This window comes from Rhinopithecus bieti, unplaced genomic scaffold (assembly GCF_001698545.2).
Source record: "Rhinopithecus bieti isolate Rb0 unplaced genomic scaffold, ASM169854v2 scaffold_20150, whole genome shotgun sequence".
NCBI classification, from domain to species: domain Eukaryota; kingdom Metazoa; phylum Chordata; class Mammalia; order Primates; family Cercopithecidae; genus Rhinopithecus; species Rhinopithecus bieti.
Genome location: NW_016810565.1, coordinates 274,007 through 295,127, shown reverse-complemented (window position 1 = coordinate 295,127; position 21,121 = coordinate 274,007). Strand labels below are relative to the sequence as shown.

At 40.8% G+C, this 21,121-nt stretch overlaps 1 protein-coding gene across 1 annotated transcript; it reads left to right on the top strand.

The window, feature by feature from the left end:
• The first annotated feature begins 3,457 nt into the window (after positions 1-3,457).
• Positions 3,458-12,667, top strand: ACRV1 (acrosomal vesicle protein 1). Its single transcript, XM_017892310.1, has 4 exons — positions 3,458-3,622; positions 6,061-6,519; positions 8,144-8,263; positions 12,283-12,667. The coding sequence occupies exons 1-4, from the start codon at positions 3,571-3,573 to the stop codon at positions 12,405-12,407; spliced, it is 756 nt and encodes a 251-aa protein (XP_017747799.1). The 5' UTR covers positions 3,458-3,570; the 3' UTR covers positions 12,408-12,667.
• The last annotated feature ends 8,454 nt before the right edge of the window (positions 12,668-21,121 follow it).

Below are 21,121 nucleotides of genomic sequence, written 5' to 3'. Positions count from 1 at the left end.
CTTCAGGGTGGAGGGCAGAAATAGCTATTTGGAAAGCCTAGATAATCAATACCTTATTTAAAATAGCTTCAGGGGTGATGGAGAAGTCTTTTTAATATGTATGTGCATTAAGACCTAGATAGGAGCTTAACTGCTCCCTGTTATATAAGTATCCTACACCCAGGGCTGGCTTCCTGAGCAGGCGCACAGGCACACACTCAAAAGGGCCCTGGTTTCTTGCTTTGCTGTCAATCTCTGGAAAGTCTTCATCACTTCCTAACAAAGGCGCCTCGTTTTTGTGTTGCACTGGGTCCCACAAGTGCTGTCTCCAGTCCTGCCTAGGCCTCATTTTCCAGTCCCCTTAGGAATATCACCGTCTGGTATTGGAAAGCTTTGGCCTCTGAAAGCAGGTTGAGGAAGCTTTCTTTTAGAAAGAGCTGGGGCACCCCTAAGTCCAGGCTGCTGGCTTCAAGCAGACAGTTCCTGCCCTTCTTGCATTCCTCCCTACTTTATAAATGTTTCCATGTAAGTTTATTGTGCTCTGATTTTTAGTAGAAGCCTTCTTAGAAACATCCCTTCCAACCTCTCCCTCTACTCCTTAGATTTCCTCAGGTTTGATGCTTTGCTAGAAGGACTCACAGAACTCAAAGTGCTTTACTTATATTTACCAGGTTATAATAGAGGACACAGCACAGTAACAGCCACATGGAAGAAATACATAGGAAAGGTATGGGGTGGCGGGTGGCGCGGTGGGGGAGGTGGTTGGGTGCAGAGCTTCCATGGCCTCTATGGGTGGGCCATTCTCCCAGCTCATCAATGTGTTCACCAACCCAGATGGTCTCTGAATCCTGTTTAGAGGGTTTTATGGAGGCTTCATTACATAGGCAAAATCGATGAAATCATTGGCCATTTGTGGAGTTGAACTTCCTAATCCTTGAATCATGGGATTGGTTTCTCTGATGACCAGCCCCTACCCTGAAGCTATCTAGGCCCACTTCATGAATCATCTCATTAGCATAAAAAGACAATTCCAAGGGTATTAGGATCCCTGTGCCAGGAACAGGAGCAAAGACCAAATCGATATTTTTATTATGTCACAAAGAAATTCCCAGATTGCCATGAAGGAAGGCATCAGTATGATTGCTGTGCAGCTGGTGTGGAGACAGCCGTCCCAGATGAGGGCAGGAGAATGAATGGCCCAAAGTGGAAGTCTCCAGAGAAATAATAAAATAATATATTATCTGATAGCTCCGATGACAGCCATGTAGAAATGTATATTGAGAAGCTCTTGGAAGGTGGGGAAGCTTAGCCAGAAGCATAAAGTTAATTGAGCAAATGATAAATTAAGGTAATTATTATTTGTAGGAAAAAGAATATAAAATAATGTAATAAAATATGTCATCCTAGTACTCATTTCATTTCACTTGTGAATACTATTTAAATATGTATCAGTCAGGGCCCACTTGCAGGACACAGAAGCTTGTCTGATGAGTTACCTTCAGCAGAAAAGGTATTAGGTTGGTGCAAAAGTAATTGCAGTTTTTGCCTTTTTTGTTGTTTTCTTTTCTTTCTTTCTTTCTTTTTTTTTTATGACTGCCACCTCTGTCACAATCAGGAAAGTTACCATAGAGTGTCAGGCAGCTTCCACAGGAACTGTTGGCTTCAGGAGGGCACCACTGTGTGAGCCAGGAATCAGGAGTGGGCTGCCACCAGGACTTCTAGCTGTATATGCACTCCACGCATGCTAAACAGGCATTGGCAAGACATAGTGTCTTGTTCCTCTTCTCTCACTGTCATAAAGCTGGTACCTGGATCTAGAATTCTGCTTCTGCCAAAACAGCCAACAAAATAAAACACAAAACACCTCACAAAATTCCAACATATTCTCAAACATCGAAAAACTATAGACATAGCAGAAAGATGACCCTCATTTCTGCATTCTTAATTAATTATTGAAATTTTAATCACACTGGCAAATGTAGTCCTTGGCTTTCCAGAAAGAAGAGCTCTTAGAAGAGATTGGGGAACATGTTGAGGGCTAATGCACCAAGGCCAGAACAACATAGCCCCCATCTCAAGGCCTTCACATTTACTGCTCCTTCTGCCTGGAGTCCTTTTCCTTCAGTGACAAAAACTCTCCTTGACCTAACTTGAATCTGGCTCCCTTGAGTCCTCTCCCCGACTAGGCCCAACCTTTGGCTTGCCTTTCTCTTTGTAAAATCCACTTTGAGCAGGAATCCTGCTAAGTCAGTGCAGTGAAAATTTCTGCCCTTGATAATCTGATCACCTGAATATCTATCACCCTGGCTTGCCTTCAGCAAGAATTCTCTTGAGTCTAGCAAGAATCTTCCCTGCCCCTGAAGTTTCTGGATTTGATGTAGAGCTGCCACTCTCTTTCTTTAACCCTCACCTTCCTTTCAAAATGTAACAATAAGTACATCTATTCTAGATTTAGCATTCAGTGGTATATAAAACAAAGTTGTCCAAGAGAGCTGGGCAGAGAAGCGGCAAGAAATGGAAGCTACTAGATCTCTGAAACTCGATCCCCCATGAGTTCTAGTTTTACACCAAGTGGATGCCTCACTGCATCCATCTTCTCAGCTTGGCCACCCGCTTGGTAGAAGTTGCAGCTCGAAACGCAGCTTTCTACTGTCTCTTGACTTCTTTACTCTGCCTGTATCTGTGTTAACTCTCCTCAGTTACCCATTTGAGTTTGCCGCCTGTTTCCTGCTAAAACCATAGTTGATAAAGGTCTGTATGAAAAGACTATTTACAGAAGTCGGCAAGGTTAAGGAAACAAAAAAAAAGAGGGAAATTTGGGCATCCAGGTCTTAGTAACAGCAGGAAACCATTATCATCCCTAGGCCTAAGAGGGCAGGGGGAGAAAAACATATTACCATAGCATGTGGAGCCATGGAAGAGAGGACACCCAACAGAAGCTCTGTCGTGTAGTCTCAGCCAGTGTCAACCGTGGCAGGAAGGGAATAGGAAGAAGAAATATTCCAATCTCTCTCTCTTTCTCCCCATTCCTCGCTTCCCTCTTCCTCTCCCTCTCTCTTCTCCCCTCCAGTCCTGTATAAACCCAACCTGAAGCTGAATCCAGCTAGCATTCAGGTGATAAAGTCAACAGAGGTCAGCCTTCTAGGGTACAGATCAGAGCCAAGAAAGGCTGATTTAGAAAGCCAAACAGAAAATAATCAACAATCACACCTCACCTCATCGTCAAAAACACTTTTAAAGAGAGTAGATATCTTTTAAACTTTATTACAAAAAAAATGTGCTTTTTGGTAATTTTTTTTTTTTTTTTTAAAGATAGGGCAGATAGCCCCAACACACCACCCTGCACACAGAAAATACTCATTGGTCTTCACTAGTGAAATAACCAATGGGTTGCTAAGGGCCAACTTGCCTGAACAGGCTACACAAGAATCTCAGAGCCCAACCCATTGTGAAGAAACATGGGCTACTTCTGAGGTTCTAGAATTCCCAGAAGCTCTGCTTCAGCACTGGGAGCTTTTGCTCGCAGTTTGCTTCATAGCTCTGTGAAGAAGCTGTGGCCCACACTAGGATCCCCTCTTTTCCTAAACCCAGATGAACATGTTTCTCTTACTAATGAGTCTTTATCTGCTTGGATCTGCCAGAGGTGAGTGTTCGATCTAGGCTTCAGGTAAATACAAAAGGGGTCTCTCTTAAGACATTTCAGGCCTTGAAGGAAGACCAGTCTCTCAGTCACCCAAACCAATCTGAGTCAGAATCAAGAGCAGCTAAACAAGTCCAACTCTGAGAGCGCCTGAACCAGTTGATTTCTCTAGTCACAGCTTTACAGTTAAGAGTATCCCACTGGCCTGGCACAGTCTTGTTTCTACTTATTTTAGACACTCAACATTTATACCTGATGCTGCATGAGATGAAAGAATAGGCTTAGGGGTTCTGGAGAAGCCCAATGAAAGTCTGTCCCACCAATTAAATGTGAGGGATCCTGTGTGGTTAATGTGCCAAGGAAAGACAGAGATGGGAAGATGTGATGTGTTCAGAAAACAATCTCAGAACATGACAGAGCTATAGGCCAGACACTTCATAAGCCTCTTCTTCATGGCTGTGTTCTATCAATCCAGTTTTCTGTATCACCTCTTCTTTCGGGATCCCCCATTCATGGTGTGCTATGTTTCCTCCTGCCTCCTACAGAAGAAAGAGGCCATGAGCTCTGAGCTTTTAGTGAAATAACAATGTATTTTCTATAATGATGAGTGTCAGAGGTTTTGCTTTTTGCGTTGTTAGACCTTCAAAAACTGACTCAGAAACGTAGATACACAGCTACCAGGTGATAGTATGTGCCAGTCACATGGTGACACAAGACATAAACTATAAGATCAAGAAATTAGCATGATTTTTCATGCTCCTTTCTATATCAGAAACGCTTTATCAAAACTTTTGTTAATTATTGAAAAATCAGTCAAGTAGACAGCATTTATGTGATAAGTTTAAAAAATAAAAACCTCCTAAAAGCTTTACTAAATCTTAACTTTCCTTTATCAACATATTCTCACCCTAGTCATTTAGAATGTCATTGATTATAAGTACTGCACTGTGCCAAGAAAAATGTATCTATCACAAGATTCTTAGAGTTTGAGTACTCTGGGGTTTTAGACTACCTCAGCCTCAAAGATCCAGTAATTCCTCTCAGCTTTTGGCTAGAATTAAATAACTTGGTTGTTGTAGTCTACTTGTCCTCCTCTAGGTGGCTCAGTTTAATTAAAGAATGATAATCAAATTACCTGTTTGCTGCTTCTGTTCACTTAAAATACACTTAAGGAATATTTATCTGACAGTCAATGATGAGATGATTGGCCAGACATGGTGGCTCATGCCTGTGATCCCAGCACTTTAGGAAGCTGAGGCGGGCGGATCACTTGAGGTCAGGAGTTTGAGACCAGCCTGGCCAACATGGCGAGACCCCGTCTCTACTAAAAATACAAAAATTAGCCAGGCATGGTGGCGTGCACTTGTAATCCAAGCTACTTGGGAGGCTGAGGCAGGAGAATCACTTGAACCTGGGAGGCAGAGGTTGCAGTGAGCTGAAATCGTGCCACTGTATTCCAGCCTGGGCAACAGAGCGAGACTCTTATCTTTGAAACGAAAAAAAAAAAAAAAGAGACGGATTAAAGGTAGAAGAGACTGGCCAGAAAAAAATAACCATCTAAGAGTTCTGTAATTCTCAGTGTGAGGTGGGAATAAAAGAAAATAAAATTAATCAATTACTAGGCAATTGTGCATCACAATTAATTTATCTTATTAAGTACTCAGGACAACTCCATAAAGTGAATGTAAATGGTATGTCACAAGGATACAATTCATACATATGTGTGTCTATATATATATATATATATAAAATATGCCTAGACTTTTTTTATCTTAATAGCTTATAGCAACTTTGCTCTCTGAATCCCCAACCCACATGGCTTGGGGATTGAGTGTGAGAAAAAACTTGACATTACCGAATACAGGTGACTTAATCCCTTCTGATAATTTTTGTGGGCTCATACTTGTCATCTTCTAAAGTTTACCCTGTCCAAAGGTTAACTCCTCCACCCTTAATTTAGGTTACAGATACTCAGGTATTGAAAACTACTTGCTTTCTCTCTCCCTCTTCTATCTCCACTCTTGTCTTTCACCCATAGAGGAATGAGAGAGAGGGTTGGTGGTGAACTTCTGATTCCATCAGTGATGTTACCTTGACTTCCTGATGCTGACTTTGTCACGGAGGCACCTTCATTTTCCTTCAGGAGCTTTTGGTACAGGGATGAGTGGATTCTCCTACATAGTTCTTAATGTTGGGGAACTTAAGATTCTCCCTTCAATCCCAGAGGTGGCCTTTGTGTTTCACTAAACACTTCTGTCCTCCATGGCCTTTTGGGGTACTTAGTTGATTTCTGCCAACATCTGCAGTCTTCAGGTGCCTGATCTAGGCCCACAGGAAACCTAGGAGTCTCATAACATTAGCCTAACTCCATAGGAAGATAGTCTTTATCCCAGTCTCTCTCTCAGCTTCACCATCTCTCTTCTGTTCCTTCTCCATCCCAGGAACATCAGGTCAGTCTGACGAGTCTTCTGGCTCCATAGATCATCAGACTTCAGTTCAGCAGCTTTCAGGTGAGTCCTTTTCACTTGAAAACCCTTTTGATGCTGAGGCTCTCTATGAGGCTTCTTCAGGCCTGAACACTTTAAGTGAGCCTGGTTCCAGTGAGCACGGTTCAAGAGAGCACACTGTGGCCGAGCACACTCCTGGAGAACATGCCGAGAGCGAGCATGCTTCAGGTGAGCCTGCTGCAACTGGACATGCGGAAGGTGAGCACACCGTAAGTGAGCAGCCTCTAGGAGAACAGCCTTCCGGTGAACACCTCTCCGGTGAACAGCCTTTGGGTGAGCATGCATCAGGTGAACAGCCTTCGGATGAACAGCTTTTGGGTGAACATGCCTCCGGTGAACAGCCTTCTGCCGAGCACGCCTCGGGTGAACAGCCTTCGGGGGAACAGCCTTCAGGTGAGCACGCTTCAGGTACAGTCTTTGGGTGAGCATGCTTTGAGTGAAAAGCCTTCAGGGGAACAGCCTTCAGGTGCACCAATTTCAAGCATATCTACAGGTGAGCCACGTTTGGATGGGCGCCAGTCATTGACTTCAGGTGGGAAATGGGGAACACATCAAGAAAACCCAATTTTAGGGAAGGAGTGCAGAAGAAAGAATTGATAACACTTCACAAATAGCTCTCTCGAAGACTCTCTAGGTTTCTTCACAATCATACCCAGAGGCAGGATCTAAGTTTTGTGGGAGCCTGAAAGCTAAACGATATGGAGGGCCCTCTATAAGAAAAATAAAACAAATACAAAATGCCAGTACCCCTCCAACTTCACTCTCCACAAGAAATTATGAATACACAGCCCTTCCGATTTCCCTGGAAGGGGCTCATGAAAGCGCAGAATTCTGAAGACTAACCTTCATTAGCTTTATGTTAACCCTGCCTCTTAAACCATGTTAGAATGCTATAACTTTACAAATTCGGTAAAGAGATGTGTGCAGCTGGTGGTTCTTTTTGTTTGAATTTGGAATGTAAAGCTATTTTCTGTTAGATCCAGAAATGAGATCCTAGGACAACTGCTAGTCTGTTGCTCTTAATTAAAAGGGTTTTTTTTCTGGGAAAGAAAACAAGACCCAAAGTTTGATGCCTCAAGTTATTACCAGACATAGTTCACATTTCACTCTATTGTATACATATCATTATTCTAAATTTTCAGATGAAAGAAGTGAGGCGAATGTAATACGTCCAATGTCACATGGCTAGAAAGTGGCAAACCTTGGATTCAAACTTAGGACTGTGCAAAGCCCATCATCTTTCCCCTTCTTTATGCTTCCCAAACTGGGGGATTAGCAGTAGAGATAGTAAAAGAGGCAACATGGGACGTATTTCAAAGAGAGTGCTGTTAGTGACTTTCGATAAGGTCGATTTGAAAATGGAGAAGGACACAGACTTTTCACGGGTTTGCAACGTTACAGCATTCTAACATAGGTTTGATTGTCCGAATTATTGAGCTCCAACGTTGCATCGGGGGTAACAGTAGCGTTTATTGAGTTCGGCCTGGAATATCGACTCAACGTTACAGCTATTATACCATAGCGTATCTATGTTTATGTAATCTGGTGTTGGTCGTAATACGACTCAGACGTCTACAACGTTACAGCATTCTAACATAGCGTATTAATCGGCCAAATACGACTCCAGGTGTTTGTGCCTTGTGGGTGAGAGTATGGTGGCGAGTACAAAAGGGAGATGAAAATCACACATAGGTTTTACTCCTATGGTGTCACATGACAGAGGGCATCTAACGATAAATGCCCAGGAAGTCAATCCGGATATGGACTGAGGTAAAAATATTAGAGAGAGACATTTGGGATTCATCAGCAATGAGGGTCAGAGATGAAGAAGTAAGAATGACAGAATTTCCTCTGGCACAGGTCTATCAGACACAGGGCCCTCAGATCCCCAACAAGAACTAAGAAATAAATGTGTAGTATCCATGCCACCTATTGCCCATTACCCCTCCCAGATGTGAATCACGGCTACACATCTGGACCACAAGGAAATGTCATCAGGCTTATCTTAAATTTTCAGGCACAATATTAAATTGCTACACATGTGCTTATATGAATGATCAAGGAAGATGTCTTCGTGGAGAGGGAACCTGCATCACTCAGAATTCCCAGCAGTGCATGTTAAAGAAGATCTTCGAAGGTATATTGGGACTTCATGAGGCAATCTCTGCCTAAGAACACATCAACTTACTTCTGATAGGGGGCAGTTGGGAGTGACAGGGGCCCAGGAAAGAATCAAGGAACCTGAAGATTCAGAACTTTATTTTTTCAAGGACTAAGAACAGAATCCCTTGCCGGGCGAGGTGGCTCATGCCTATAATCCCAGCACTTTGGGGGGCCAAGGCAGGAGGATCACTTGAGGTCAGGAGTTCCAGACCAGCCTGGCCAACATGGTAAAACCCCATCTCTACTAAAATACAAAACTAGCCAGGCGTGGTGGTGGGCACCTGTAATCCCAGCTACTTGGGAGGCTGAGGCAGGAGAATTGCTTGAACCCAGGAGGCGGAGGTTGCAGTGAGCCGAGATCATGCCATTGCACTCCAGCCTGGGAGACAAGAGTGAAACTCCAACTAAAAAAAACTAAAGAAAGAAAGAAAATAAAGAATAGAATCCCAGGTTGAGATGAAGAGATACATGCCCTTCCCATTAGACCTAAGAGAAGGCAGGGAGACTAGCTGTCTCTTCCTATTAAATCAATGTGTCGATTGCCCCATGAGCCATTGAGACACTGACTGTAAGCTACAGCTATGTATTCCTGGGACGAGCCAATGTAACGTATATGGTAGGCATTTAGTAAATACTGAATGGATAAACAAATAACTGTCTACAAGTCTGTGTTCACAGGTTACGAGACCTGTCCGAGTATATTCCCACACCTCTCTACCCGTATTCTCAGTTCCTCATCCCTAAAATAAGGGATCTTGGTTATTTCCATCCCAGGAACCACACTGCCTGACTCCCCTTGTAGTTTTTCTTCTCCCTCACTAGGAATGTCATTTCCCCATTTCTACACGCATGCATTCATCCACCATCACTCGGAAAACATTAATGACACGTACCATGAGCCCCTACAGAAAGATGACTCAAATATAGACTGTGTACAAATAGATGATTATGTTATAATGTAAGAAATAAGAAATAATATCACAAGGGAGAAAATGGTGTCTTAAGAAAGGCACATATAAAGTGCAGACAGTTCAGGGAAAGGAAAGATTAGAGGTGCAGAGAAGTATGGGAAGAAGGTGGTATTCAGAAAAGGCTTTGAGGGAACATTTACGATTTGGGCCAGTAGTCCTCAATCTTGTTTGCATATTACAATCACCTGAGCAGCTTTTAAAAAAATCCTAATACTCGGCCGGGCGCAGTGGCTCAAGCCTGTAATCCCAGCACTTTGGGAGGCCGAGATGGGCGGATCACGAGGTCAGGAGATCGAGACCATCCTGGCGAACACGGTGAAACCCCGTCTCTACTAAAAAATACAAAAAAAAAAAAAACTAGCCGGGCGAGGTGGCGGGCGCCTGTAGTCCCAGCTACTCGGGAGGCTGAGGCAGGAGAATGGCGGGAACCCGGGAGGCGGAGCTTGCAGTGAGCTGAGATCCGGCCACTGCACTCCAGCCTGGGCGACAGAGCGAGACTCTGCCTCAAAAACAAAAAAAAAAATCCTAATACTCAAGCTGCACCAAAGCAATTAAACCAGAATCTCTGGGGATAGAATCCAGACATCAGTATTTTTTAAAAGGCTCCTAGACAATTCCGATGTGCAGTCAAGATCAAAGAGATACGGATTTAGTCATACAGCAGTGGTTGATGGGTATTCCAGAGACAGGGAATTATGAAAGCAAAAGTCAGAAAAGTGCAGATATAAATAGGAAAAGAACAAAGAATTTTCGAGGATGGTGAGCAGAGACATAGAAGATAAACTTGGAAAGGTTGACTGGAGCCAGTTGATACAAGACTTCAGTGTCAGTTAAAAAGAGTTTGAATTTAATAGTTCTCATTTATTTATTGCTCCCAGACAGTATGATATACATTTTAAAATACACTTTCTCATTTAATCCTCACAAAGTAGGAATTTTTTATTTCTGTTAACAGAAAGGGAACAAATTTAGAAAAGAGAAACAGCTTGCCTAGACATGTTACTAGGACTAGGCAGAGCCAATAGCCCATCCAGGTTGGTCAAAGCGTTTCTTCAGGAAGATTATCTAAGAAGCAAGTTACAGTGGACACAAGAGAACCTGTTAAAGGGCTATTGTAATATTTCAGTAAAAGGTAATCGGAGTGACTGATGGAAAGACGTATTAACATCTCTCCCATGTCTTTTCACTCATTCTGCATCCCTGTTTACACTCTACACTTACTCCAGCTACGCAAGTCACCATTTCCTGAACAGTTTCATGTTTTCATGTTTTTTCTCCAATTATGCTTTAGTCTGAAATTATCCTTTTTCCCTTCTATACTAATCAAAATGCTACCAGTTCTTCATAGCTTAGTTCAATATCACTTCCTTCCTAAGAATTTCCTTGATAATATGCCCCCCCTTAATTAAAATACCAAAATTAATCACTTATTTGCCAGCATAGCATAACATGGTTTTTCCATTTCATGTCATAATTGGCTATTTTTCTCTCTCTCAGCTCTTGACATCAAATGATGTTATTAATCTTTGCATTCTCCAGAGTCTAGCATAGCTCCTTACTAGGTCCCTTAATTTTTTTTTTTTTTTTTTTTTTTTTGAGATGGAGTCTTGCTGTCTGCTCAGCCTGGAGTGCAGTGGCGTGATCTCAGCTCGCTGCAACTTCTGCCCACAAGGCTCAAGCGATTCTCCTGCCTCACCCTCCTGAGTAGCTGGGATCACAGGCGCCTGCCACCAAGGCCGGCGAATTTCTGCATTTTTAGTAGAGACAGCGTTTCACCATGTTGGCCAGGCTGGTCTTGAACTCCTGGCCTCAAGTGATCCACCCACCTTGGCCTCCCAAAGTGCTGGGATTACAGGCATGAGCCACCACGCCCGGCCAAATGTTTGATAAATGGAAACTGAGTGACAGAAACAACCTAGATTACAAGTAGAACTGACAGAACTTCACAACAAATTGGATGGAAAAAGCAAAGGGAAGAATCAGAGATGACAGAGGTTTTGAAGGAGTGGTACAGGAAGTATATAAAGGAAACTCACAAGAAGAAGCAGGTTTGGGGAGGAAGGTCATGAGTTTCATTTTGGGCGCAGTAAGTTTTAGATGCCCTTAACATATTGGCATGGAGGTGATCATCAGTTAGTTGGTAATGTAAGAATTCAACTTGGGAGAGCAGAAATAATTGGATCCAGAGGAGTAGATGAGCAGTGGGGAAGACCTCGTCAGGAGCAGAGAGTATCAAGAAGGGGTATAATTTCAGGCCAGGTATAGTGGCTCACGCCTGTAATCCCAGCACTTTGGGAGGCCAAGGCAGGTGGATCACAAGGTCAGCAGTTCGAGATCAGCCTGACTAACATGGTGAAACCCTGTCTCTACTAAAAATACAAAAATTAGTCAGGTGTGGTGGTGCACCTGTAGTCCCAGCTACTCAGGAGGCTGAGGCAGAAGAATCGCTTGAACCCGGGAGGCGGAGGTTGCAGTGAGCCGAGATTGCACGACTGCACTCCAGCCTGGGCGACAGAACGAGACTGTCTAAAAAAAAAAAAAGAAACAGGGTGTAGTCCACACTATGATATGCAAGCGAAGAGGTTAAAAAAAGTCCTGAGAAAAGGCTGCAGAATTTGATGAATAGATTTCTATGACCTTTGAGAGAGAAGTTTCAGCATAGTAGGGTCATGATTCAGGGTGTGAGGGGCCAAGGTGAAGGAATAAGCGGACTCTGGGAAGGCTGTAGTGAAAGGAAGGGTAGTGCTAGGAGAGTAGCACGATTAAGAGAACGTATTTTAAATTTGCATCCTTGTAAACCAAAACAGGAGTCCATAGAAAGAGACTGATAAGAAAGGAGTGGGCAACTGATGGGGGGCAAGGTCCCAGAGGAAGCAAAGAGAAGAGAAAGAGCAGGGATAATGTACAAGTGGAGGTCTTGGCCATCCTGCATGGAGACACTGAGCATCACAGATAAAGGCTAAGGTTGCAGGACAAAGAGGACAAAGTTTTCTGCTCACTAGTCTGTCTCTGTTCCTTTCAGGTGGAAAACTCCAATTCATGGTTCAAGGGTGTGAGAACATGTGCCCATCTATGAACCTCTTCTCCCATGGAACCAGGATGCAAATTATATGCTGTCGGAATCAATCTTTCTGCAATAAGATCTAGAAGCCTGGGCCTTTGCTTGTTTTGACTCAGGCAGTAAAAAGTCTCTATCATTCTATTTGGCTCATTTTATATTTAGTTCCTTCCCCAGTCAACAACTGACCACGTCTGCCTCTGCCTGAGCATTAGGATGCTCAAACATCCTTTCTTTCTTCCTCTATTCATGCTTTTATCCATTCTTCTCTGTCCTGTCTTCCCTGCTCCAACTCTATCTCTCAATATTCCTGATTTTTTTTTTCAATAAATTTCACATGGTTAAAGTACACAGGCTCAAGATATGCTTTTTTTTCTCCATTAATCTAGTAGTAGGGTCAACAGGCAGCTTCCTTCCATGCTGACACTGAAGTGGGTGCATTTTGTAAGCATTCTATATTTATGAAAGTAAAGGAGTCTCCAAGGACAGAGACAACAAAGAGGAATGCAAAGGAGGTATTAATCTTTTACAGGGTGTAAACAACGTTGCAGGTACTTCTGACACCCCTACTTTTCCATCCCTACACACGCTTCCATTTATTATGGCATACAAAAACTCAACACTTCTTTGGCTCTTGAGAGTTTCCAGTCTTCAGTAGTCCACTACTAACATAATAATAGTACAATGATTCCTTATTTGCTATATATTGCAGCAGTTCATAATGCTTAAATCATTTTTTTCACACACAATGTTACTGAATCATCTATTCAGGACAGGAAGGCAAATGGAAATACTAAACAGTCCCCTCACTCATATATGTTCTTCAAGGTGTTTTCCCATACCTGGTCTCATCTGATCCTCAGGAAAGAGCCCAAAGGGGTAGACAGGAAAGATGGCATCATCCTTTTTTACAAATAAGGAAATGTGACACAGAGATGTTTCCTTTATTCATACTCCATGTTGTTCCAAATTTACCAAGGTTACAGAGCTAGAGAGAGTTATAGGCAGATTCCACAACCAAATCTGCATGACCTAAATCTGAGCTGTCTCCACCACAATGAAAGTAGCCAGAATGGTTCTAAGAACTCTTAGAACAGTACAACAAGAAGTCAAGTCAATTTTACCGTATATAAAATTTAAAATTTTAACATATATACACATCATGACCCCTTCCCAAAATTATACTGGTAACAAGCTCTTCACTGGCAATAATAGTAAACTGGAAGAAAATGGAACATCTTCAAACTTCTGAATGAAAATTATTTTGAACTTATACTCATATCCCTAGATAAAACAGTATAGAAAAATAAAATCCCCAAACCAGGACCTAAAATCCCAAATGAATTTTCAACTTGGCCAGAAGGGAAATGAAAGCCTGCCAACATTGTCAACACTAATTACTCTTTTTTTGAAGGGAGAATAGTCTATTAGGTATAGGTGATAAGGGAAAAATACAAGTTCAAACGTTAAAATTTAAGGAGCCAGGCATGATGGCTCACATCTGTAATCCCAGTGCTTTGGGAGGGTGAGGCAGGAAAATCATTTGAGACCAGCTTGGGCAACACAGCAAGACCCCATCTCTATAGAAAGTCAAAAAATTAGCAGAGTATGATGGCTTATGTCTATAGGCCTACCTACTTGGGAGGCTGAGGTGGGATAATCACTTGAGCCCAGGAGTTCAAACACAGCCTGGGCAACACAGTGAGACTCATCTTAAAAAAAAAATTAAGGGTAGGAAAATTCTGGCTTCCATTTATAGTGGAATAATTTGAAGTAACCCTCTCACAGATAATAATTATATGTTCTGGACAAAACATAAAAAAATTATTTGAAAGCTCCTCCAAACCACTAAAAAGAGAAGATTCGTGAGCTTATGCTTAAGGTTACTTCTCAATCCATGCATCACAGGCTGGCAAAAAGCTACTGGTTTGAGGTTTCAGAGAACATAGGTTGGGGCTAGCAGAGCAGCTGCAAAATTAGGGGGTACTCCTGAAAAGAAGACAGCCACAAAGAAGCCTCTAAATTTGAGGATAACCTCTGACCAAATTCTTGTCTGATCACTGACTCCAAGAGGCTCAAAAACAATAACATCAGGGCCAGGCGTGGTGGCTCAAGCCTGTAATCCCAGCACTTTGGGAGGCTGAGGCAGGCGGATCACGAAGTCAGGAGATCAAGACCATCCTGGCTAACATGGTGAAACCCTGTCTCTACTAAAAATATATTAAAAAAAAAAAAAAATTAGCTGGGCGAGGTGGCAGACACCTATAGTCCTAGCTACTTGGGAGGCTGAGGCAGGAGAATGGCATGAACCCGGGAGGCGGAGCTTGCAGTGAGCCGAGATCATGCCACTGCACTCCAGCCTGGGCGACAGAGCGAGACTCCGCCTCAAAAAAAAAAAAAAAAAAATCTGAAAGCTGAAAAAACAGGGTAGAGATTTTAGCTTCTGTCCACAATGAAGAAGACAGACCTAATGGAACAAAAGTCAGTACTCTTCAGAGGAACATATAGAGTCCAGAATCTCTACAATTCCTTATTTACTATGTCTACTATGTAATAAAAAATTGTTATACGTAGAAAAAGCAGGGAATTGTGACCCATAGCCAAGAAAAAAAGCAGTCTATAGACCTTAACCCCCAAATGAATCACAGGTATTGGAATAAAGTGAACAAAGGCAATAAACAGCTATTACAGATATATTCAAGAATGTAAAGGAAAATAGTGTCATATGAATAAACAGGCAATGAATCTTAACATAGATACTGAAACTATAAAAATGAACCAATGGAAATTATTGTATTTATTGTACTAAGAAGTGCAATAATTGAGAAAAATCCCCACATGGTTTAATAGCATATTGGAGACCATGTTAATCACCAAATTTGAAGACAGATCAATAGTAATTATCGAATCTGAAGAACACAGGAAAAGAATTAAAGAAAATAAAGCTTCAATGAATTGTGGAACATAAATAATATGTAAGATATTGTAGTCAAGAATAAGAAAGAGATGAGAGAAAAAGGCATTTAAATAAATAATAACTAAATTTTGCCAAATTGGGTGAAAAACATAAACTTATAAATCTAAGAAGCTTAATAAACCCAAGCCAGGATAAATACAAAGAAATATACCTAGGCATGGCCGGGCGCAGTGGCTCATGCCTGTAATCCCAGCACTTTGGGAGGCTGAGGTGGGTGGATCACGAGGTAAGCACTTCGAGACTAGCCTGGTCAACATGGTGAAATCCCATCTCTATTAAAAAAATACAAAAATTAGCCAGGCGTAGTGGTGGGCACCTGTAACCCAGCTACTCAGGAGGCTGAGGCAGGAGAATCACTTAAACCCAGGAAGTGGAGGTTGCAGTGAGCCGAGACCGTGCCATTGCACTCCAGCCTGGGCGACAGAGTGAGACGTCATCTCAAAAAAAAAAAAAAAAGAAAAGAAAAAAAAGAAATATACCTAGGCACACAATAAGCAAATTATTGAAATTCAAAGACAAAGAAAAAAATTCAAAACTGGTCTAAAGAAAAGATACATTACATATAGTAGAACACAGATACAAATGTTGACTGATTTCTCATCAGAAACAATGGAGAGCAGAAAACAAGAGAAGATATTTCAAAGTAATGACGGGAAAATACTGTCAGCAGAATGTTATCTCCAAGATAATAACCCTTTGAAAGTGAAGGTAACACATTTTCATATAAACCAAAGCTAAGAGAATTCACAACCAGTAGACCTACACAAGCTAAAAGAACTTCAGGCTAAAGAGAAACAATACCACGTGGAAACCGTGACCCACAGAGATAAATGAACAGTCCCAGATATAGTAAATATGTGGGTAAATTTAAGACATACATATTATTTTTCTGAACTTTAAAAGCCATGCTAGCTGAAAGCAAACCTTTTTTAATGTAAGTAGATATATATGACAATAATAACACAAAGGATGAGGAGAAAAGTGGACCTATACTTTTGAAAGGTTCTTATTTTTTTTTGAAGTGAAGTAGTACAGTATTAACTTTATACTGTGATATGATAATCCTTGGAGAAAAGAATTTTAAAAAATATGGAAAGGTACAGCTAAAAAGCTAATAAATAAAATGAAGGCTGGGGACGGTGGCTTATGCCTGTAATATCAGAACTTTGGGAGGCTGACATAGGAGGATTGCTTAAGCCCCTAAGTTCAAGACCAGCCTGGGCAACATAGCAAGAACCTCTCTCTAAAAACTATTTTTTTTTTTTTTGAGACGGAGTCTCACTCTGTCGCCCGGGCTGGAATGCAGTGGCCGGATCTCAGCTCACTGCAAGCTCCGCCTCCCGGGTTTACGCCATTCTCCTGCCTCGGCCTCCCGAGTAGCTGGGACTACAGGCGCCCGCCACCTCGCCTGGCTAGTTTTTTGTATTTTTTTAGTAGAGACGGAGTTTCACCGTGTTAGCCAGGATGGTCTTGATCTCCTGACCTCGTGATCCGCCCGTCTCGGCCTCCCAAAGTGCTGGGATTACAGGCTTGAGCCACCGCGCCCGGCCTCTAAAAACTATTTTTTAAAAAATTATCTGAGCATGGTGACGTGCACCTATAGTCCCAGTTATCCAGAGACTAAGGCAAGAGAATTCTTTGAGCCCAGGGATTTGAGGCTGCAGTGAGCTATGATTGTGCTACTGCACTATATCCTGGACAACAGACAAGGTCTATTTTTGAGATAACAGACCTTGTCTCAAAATAAATAAATAATTAATTTAAAAAATGAAATTAAAATGAAATTAAAAAAAAAAACCCAACAATTAGCTGGGTCAAATAAAATGTTAAACAAACAAACAAAAGGCAAAAATCCAAACATCAATAATTGAGTATACATCATCACTACAGTGGTCTTGCGAAAATGCATAACTTGAACCCAATAATGTGAGAACACGAGATAAAACAAAATTTAGGGAAATTATACAAAATAGCTGGTCTGTATTTTTCTAAAGCATCAAGGTCAAGAAATATAAGCATCGAGGATCTATTCCAAATGAAAGGAGACAAAGGGGACATGAAAACCATGCATGATCTGGGTTTGAACACAAGCGCAAGGAAAAACGTTTTTTATAAGACATTATTAGAACTGATAAAATTTGAATATGGACCTTGAACTAGACAACTAGACAATAGTGTTATATCAATGTTAAATACCCTCATTTCTGTTAACTAAACTAGGTTGTCTGTGAGAAGGTCTTTTTATTCTAAGGAAATACATATTGAATTAATTAGATACTAACAACTGAGACGTAATGATGAGACTTAACTGAGACTTAATGATGGGATACATTATTTGGACTAATCCTTACAATGAAAATAGTAACTTAAAAATCAGCCAGGTGTGGTGGCTCATGCCTGTAATCCGAGCACTTTTTGGGAGGCTGATGTGGGCGGATCACTTGAGGTCAGGAGATTGAGACCAGCCGGCCGACATGGTGAAACCCCATCTATTCCAAAAATACAAAAATTAGCCGGGCATGGTGGCACGCACCTGTAATTCCAGCTACTTGGGAGGCTGAGACACAAGAATTACTTGAACCTAGGAGGCAGAGGTTGCAGTGAACTGAGATCATGCCACTGCCCTCCAGTCTGTGTGACAGAGTGAGACTCTGTCTCAAAAACAAAAAACTTAGTACTGGAAGTCCTAGCCAGAGCAATGAGACAAGAAAAAGAAATGAAAGTCATTCAAATAGGGAAAGAAGTCAAACTATCTCTCTTTACTGACAATATGAGTCCATACATAAAAAACCCTAAAGAATCTGACACAAGGCTCCTGGAATTGACTAAATAAATGTACAACAATCACTAGCATTCTTATAAAACAACAGTGTTCCAGCTGAGAACCAAGTCAAGAGCACAATCTCATTTACAATAGTCATAAAAAATATGAAATACCTAAGAATTCATCTAACCAAGAAGGTAAACGATACAAGTTCTCCTACTGAAAAAAATCAGAAACAACACAAATAAATCGAAAAATGTTCCATGCTCATGGATTGGAAAGATCAATACAGTTTAAATGGCCATAATACCAAAGTGATTTACGAAGACAACACTATCCCTGCCAAAATACTCATATCATTTTCCACAGACTTAGAAAATTTTATTCTGAATTCATTTGGAACCAAAACAGAGCCTGAATAACCGAAGCAATACTAAGCAAAAAGAACAAAGCCAGAGGCATCACACTGCCTGACTTCAAGCCATACTATAAGGTTACAGTAATCAAAACAGCATGGTCAAAAACAACAGATGTTAGTGAGGCTGCAGAGAAAAGGGAACACTGTAGCTGGGAATGCAAACTAGTTCAGCCACCGTGGAAAGCAGTTTGGCGATTGTGCAAAAAATTTAAAACAGAATTATTCAATTCAGAAATCCCACTACTAGGTATATACCCAAAATAAAATATTCTACCAAAAGGACACACGCACCTATATGCTCAGTGCAGCACTATTCACAATAGCAAAGACATGGACTCAACTTAAGTGCCCACCAATGGTGGACTGGATAAAGAAAATATGGTATACATCCACAAAGGAATAATATGCAGTCATGAAAAAGAATGAAATAATGACCTTTGCAGCAACATGGATGGAGCAGGAGGCCTTTATCTTAAGTGACCTAATGCAAGAAGAGAAAACCAAATACAACATGTTCTCATTTGTAAGTGGAAGCTAAATATGGAGTATACATGAATGTAAAGATAAGAACAATAGACAGTGAGGATCAATAGCTAGGAGAGAGAGAGAGAAGGGAAAGGGCTGAAGATCTGTTGGGTACTATGCTTACTGGCTTGGTGAGAGGATCACTGGGACCCTAAGTCTCAGCATCGTGAAATTATCCCATGTAATAAACCGGCATGTGTATCCTTTAATCTATAACAAAGATAAATTTTTCTTTAAAAAAAAAACAAACAAAACCAAAACAACAACAAAAAAGTTGGCTGAATGGATTGAAAAAAGAAATCAAGATTCAACTACATCCTGCCCCCAAGAAACTCACTTTAACTATGAAGATACATATAAACTGAAAGCGAAGGGTTGGAAAACTATATGCCAAGTAAACAGAAAGCAAACAACAGCAGGAGTACCTGTATTTATATCAAATAGACTTTAAGTGAAAACTGTAAAAGGAAATAAAGAACATCCTTACAGATCGTTGAAGAGGTCAATATAGCAAGAGAAATAAAAATAGTAAATATACATGTACCCAGCACCATAGCACCTAAATATATAAAGCAAATATTACTAGATCTAAAGGAAGAGACCAACTGCAGTACAGTAATATTAGGGGCCGTCAAAGACCCACTTTGGCAGTGAACAGATCATCCAGATCATCAAAGAAACATCAGAGGTAAATTACACTGTAGACCAAACAGATCTAACAGACATTTATAGAACATTTCCTCCAACTACTGCAGAATACATGTTCTTGTCATCACACATGGAACACATTTCAAGTCAGACCATATGAGAGGCCACAAAACAAGTCTCAACAAATTCAAAAAAGTCAAAATCATATCAAGTATACTGCCCAACCACACTGGAATAAAACTAGAAATCAATAACAAGAGGAACTTTGGAAGTTGTACAAATACATGAAAATTAAACAGTGTGCTTCTGAAAGACCAGCAAGTTAAAAAAAAAAATTAGAAAATTAAAAATTTCTTAAATGAAAATGGAAACACTACATCAAAACCTATGGGATCCAGCAAAAGTCATGCTAAAACGGAAATTTCTAGCAATAAATGCTTACATAAAAAATAGAAAAAAAAACAAAAATGCACCTCAAGGAACTAAAACAAAGAAACAAATTAAAAAAAAATCAAATCCAAAGTTAAGAGAAGCAAAGAAATAAAAATCAATGTAGAAATAAATAAATAAATAAATTTAGACAAAAGTGCATAAAACAAAAAGTTGTGTTTTGGAAAAGATCAACAGATGCAAGAAATAAAAAAAAAAGAACAAAAACAAAAACAAACAAACAGGAATGAAGACCCAAATAAATAAAATCAGAGATGAAAAAGGAAAAATGACAACCAGTACCACAGAAACACAAAAGATCATTAGTCATCATTATAGTCATCATGAACAACTATATGCCAAAAAACTGGAAAAGCTAGAAGACATAAATAAATTCCTGGATACAAACAACCTATCAAGATTGAACCATGAAGAAACGGAAAACCTGAACATATCAATAATGAGTAGCAAGATCGAAGCAGTAATAAAAAGTCTTCCATCAAAGAAAAGCTCAGTTTTCTGTCCTTGCGATAGTTTGCTGAGAATGATGGTTTCCAGTTTCATCCATGTCCCTACAAAGGACATGAACTCATCTTTTTTTTATGGCTGCATAGTATTCCATGGTGTATATGTGCCACATTTTCTTAATTCAGTCTATCATTGATGGACATTTGGGTTGGTTCCAAGTCTTTGCTATTGTGAATAGTGCCCCAGTAAACATACGTGTGCATGTGTCTTTATAGCAGCATGATTTATAATCCTTTGGGTATATTTCCAGTAATGGGATGGCTGGGTCAAATGGTATTTCTAGTTCTAGATCCTTGAGGAATCGCCACACTGTCTTCCACAATGGTTGAACTAGTTTACAGTCCCACCAACAGTGTAAAAGTGTTCCTATTTCTCCACATCCTCTCCAGCACCTGTTGTTTCCTGACTTTTTAACGATCGCCATTCTAACGGGTGTGAGATGGTATCTCACTGGGGTTTTGATTTGCATTTCTCTGATGGCCGGTGATGATAGGCTTTTTTTCATTTGTTTGTT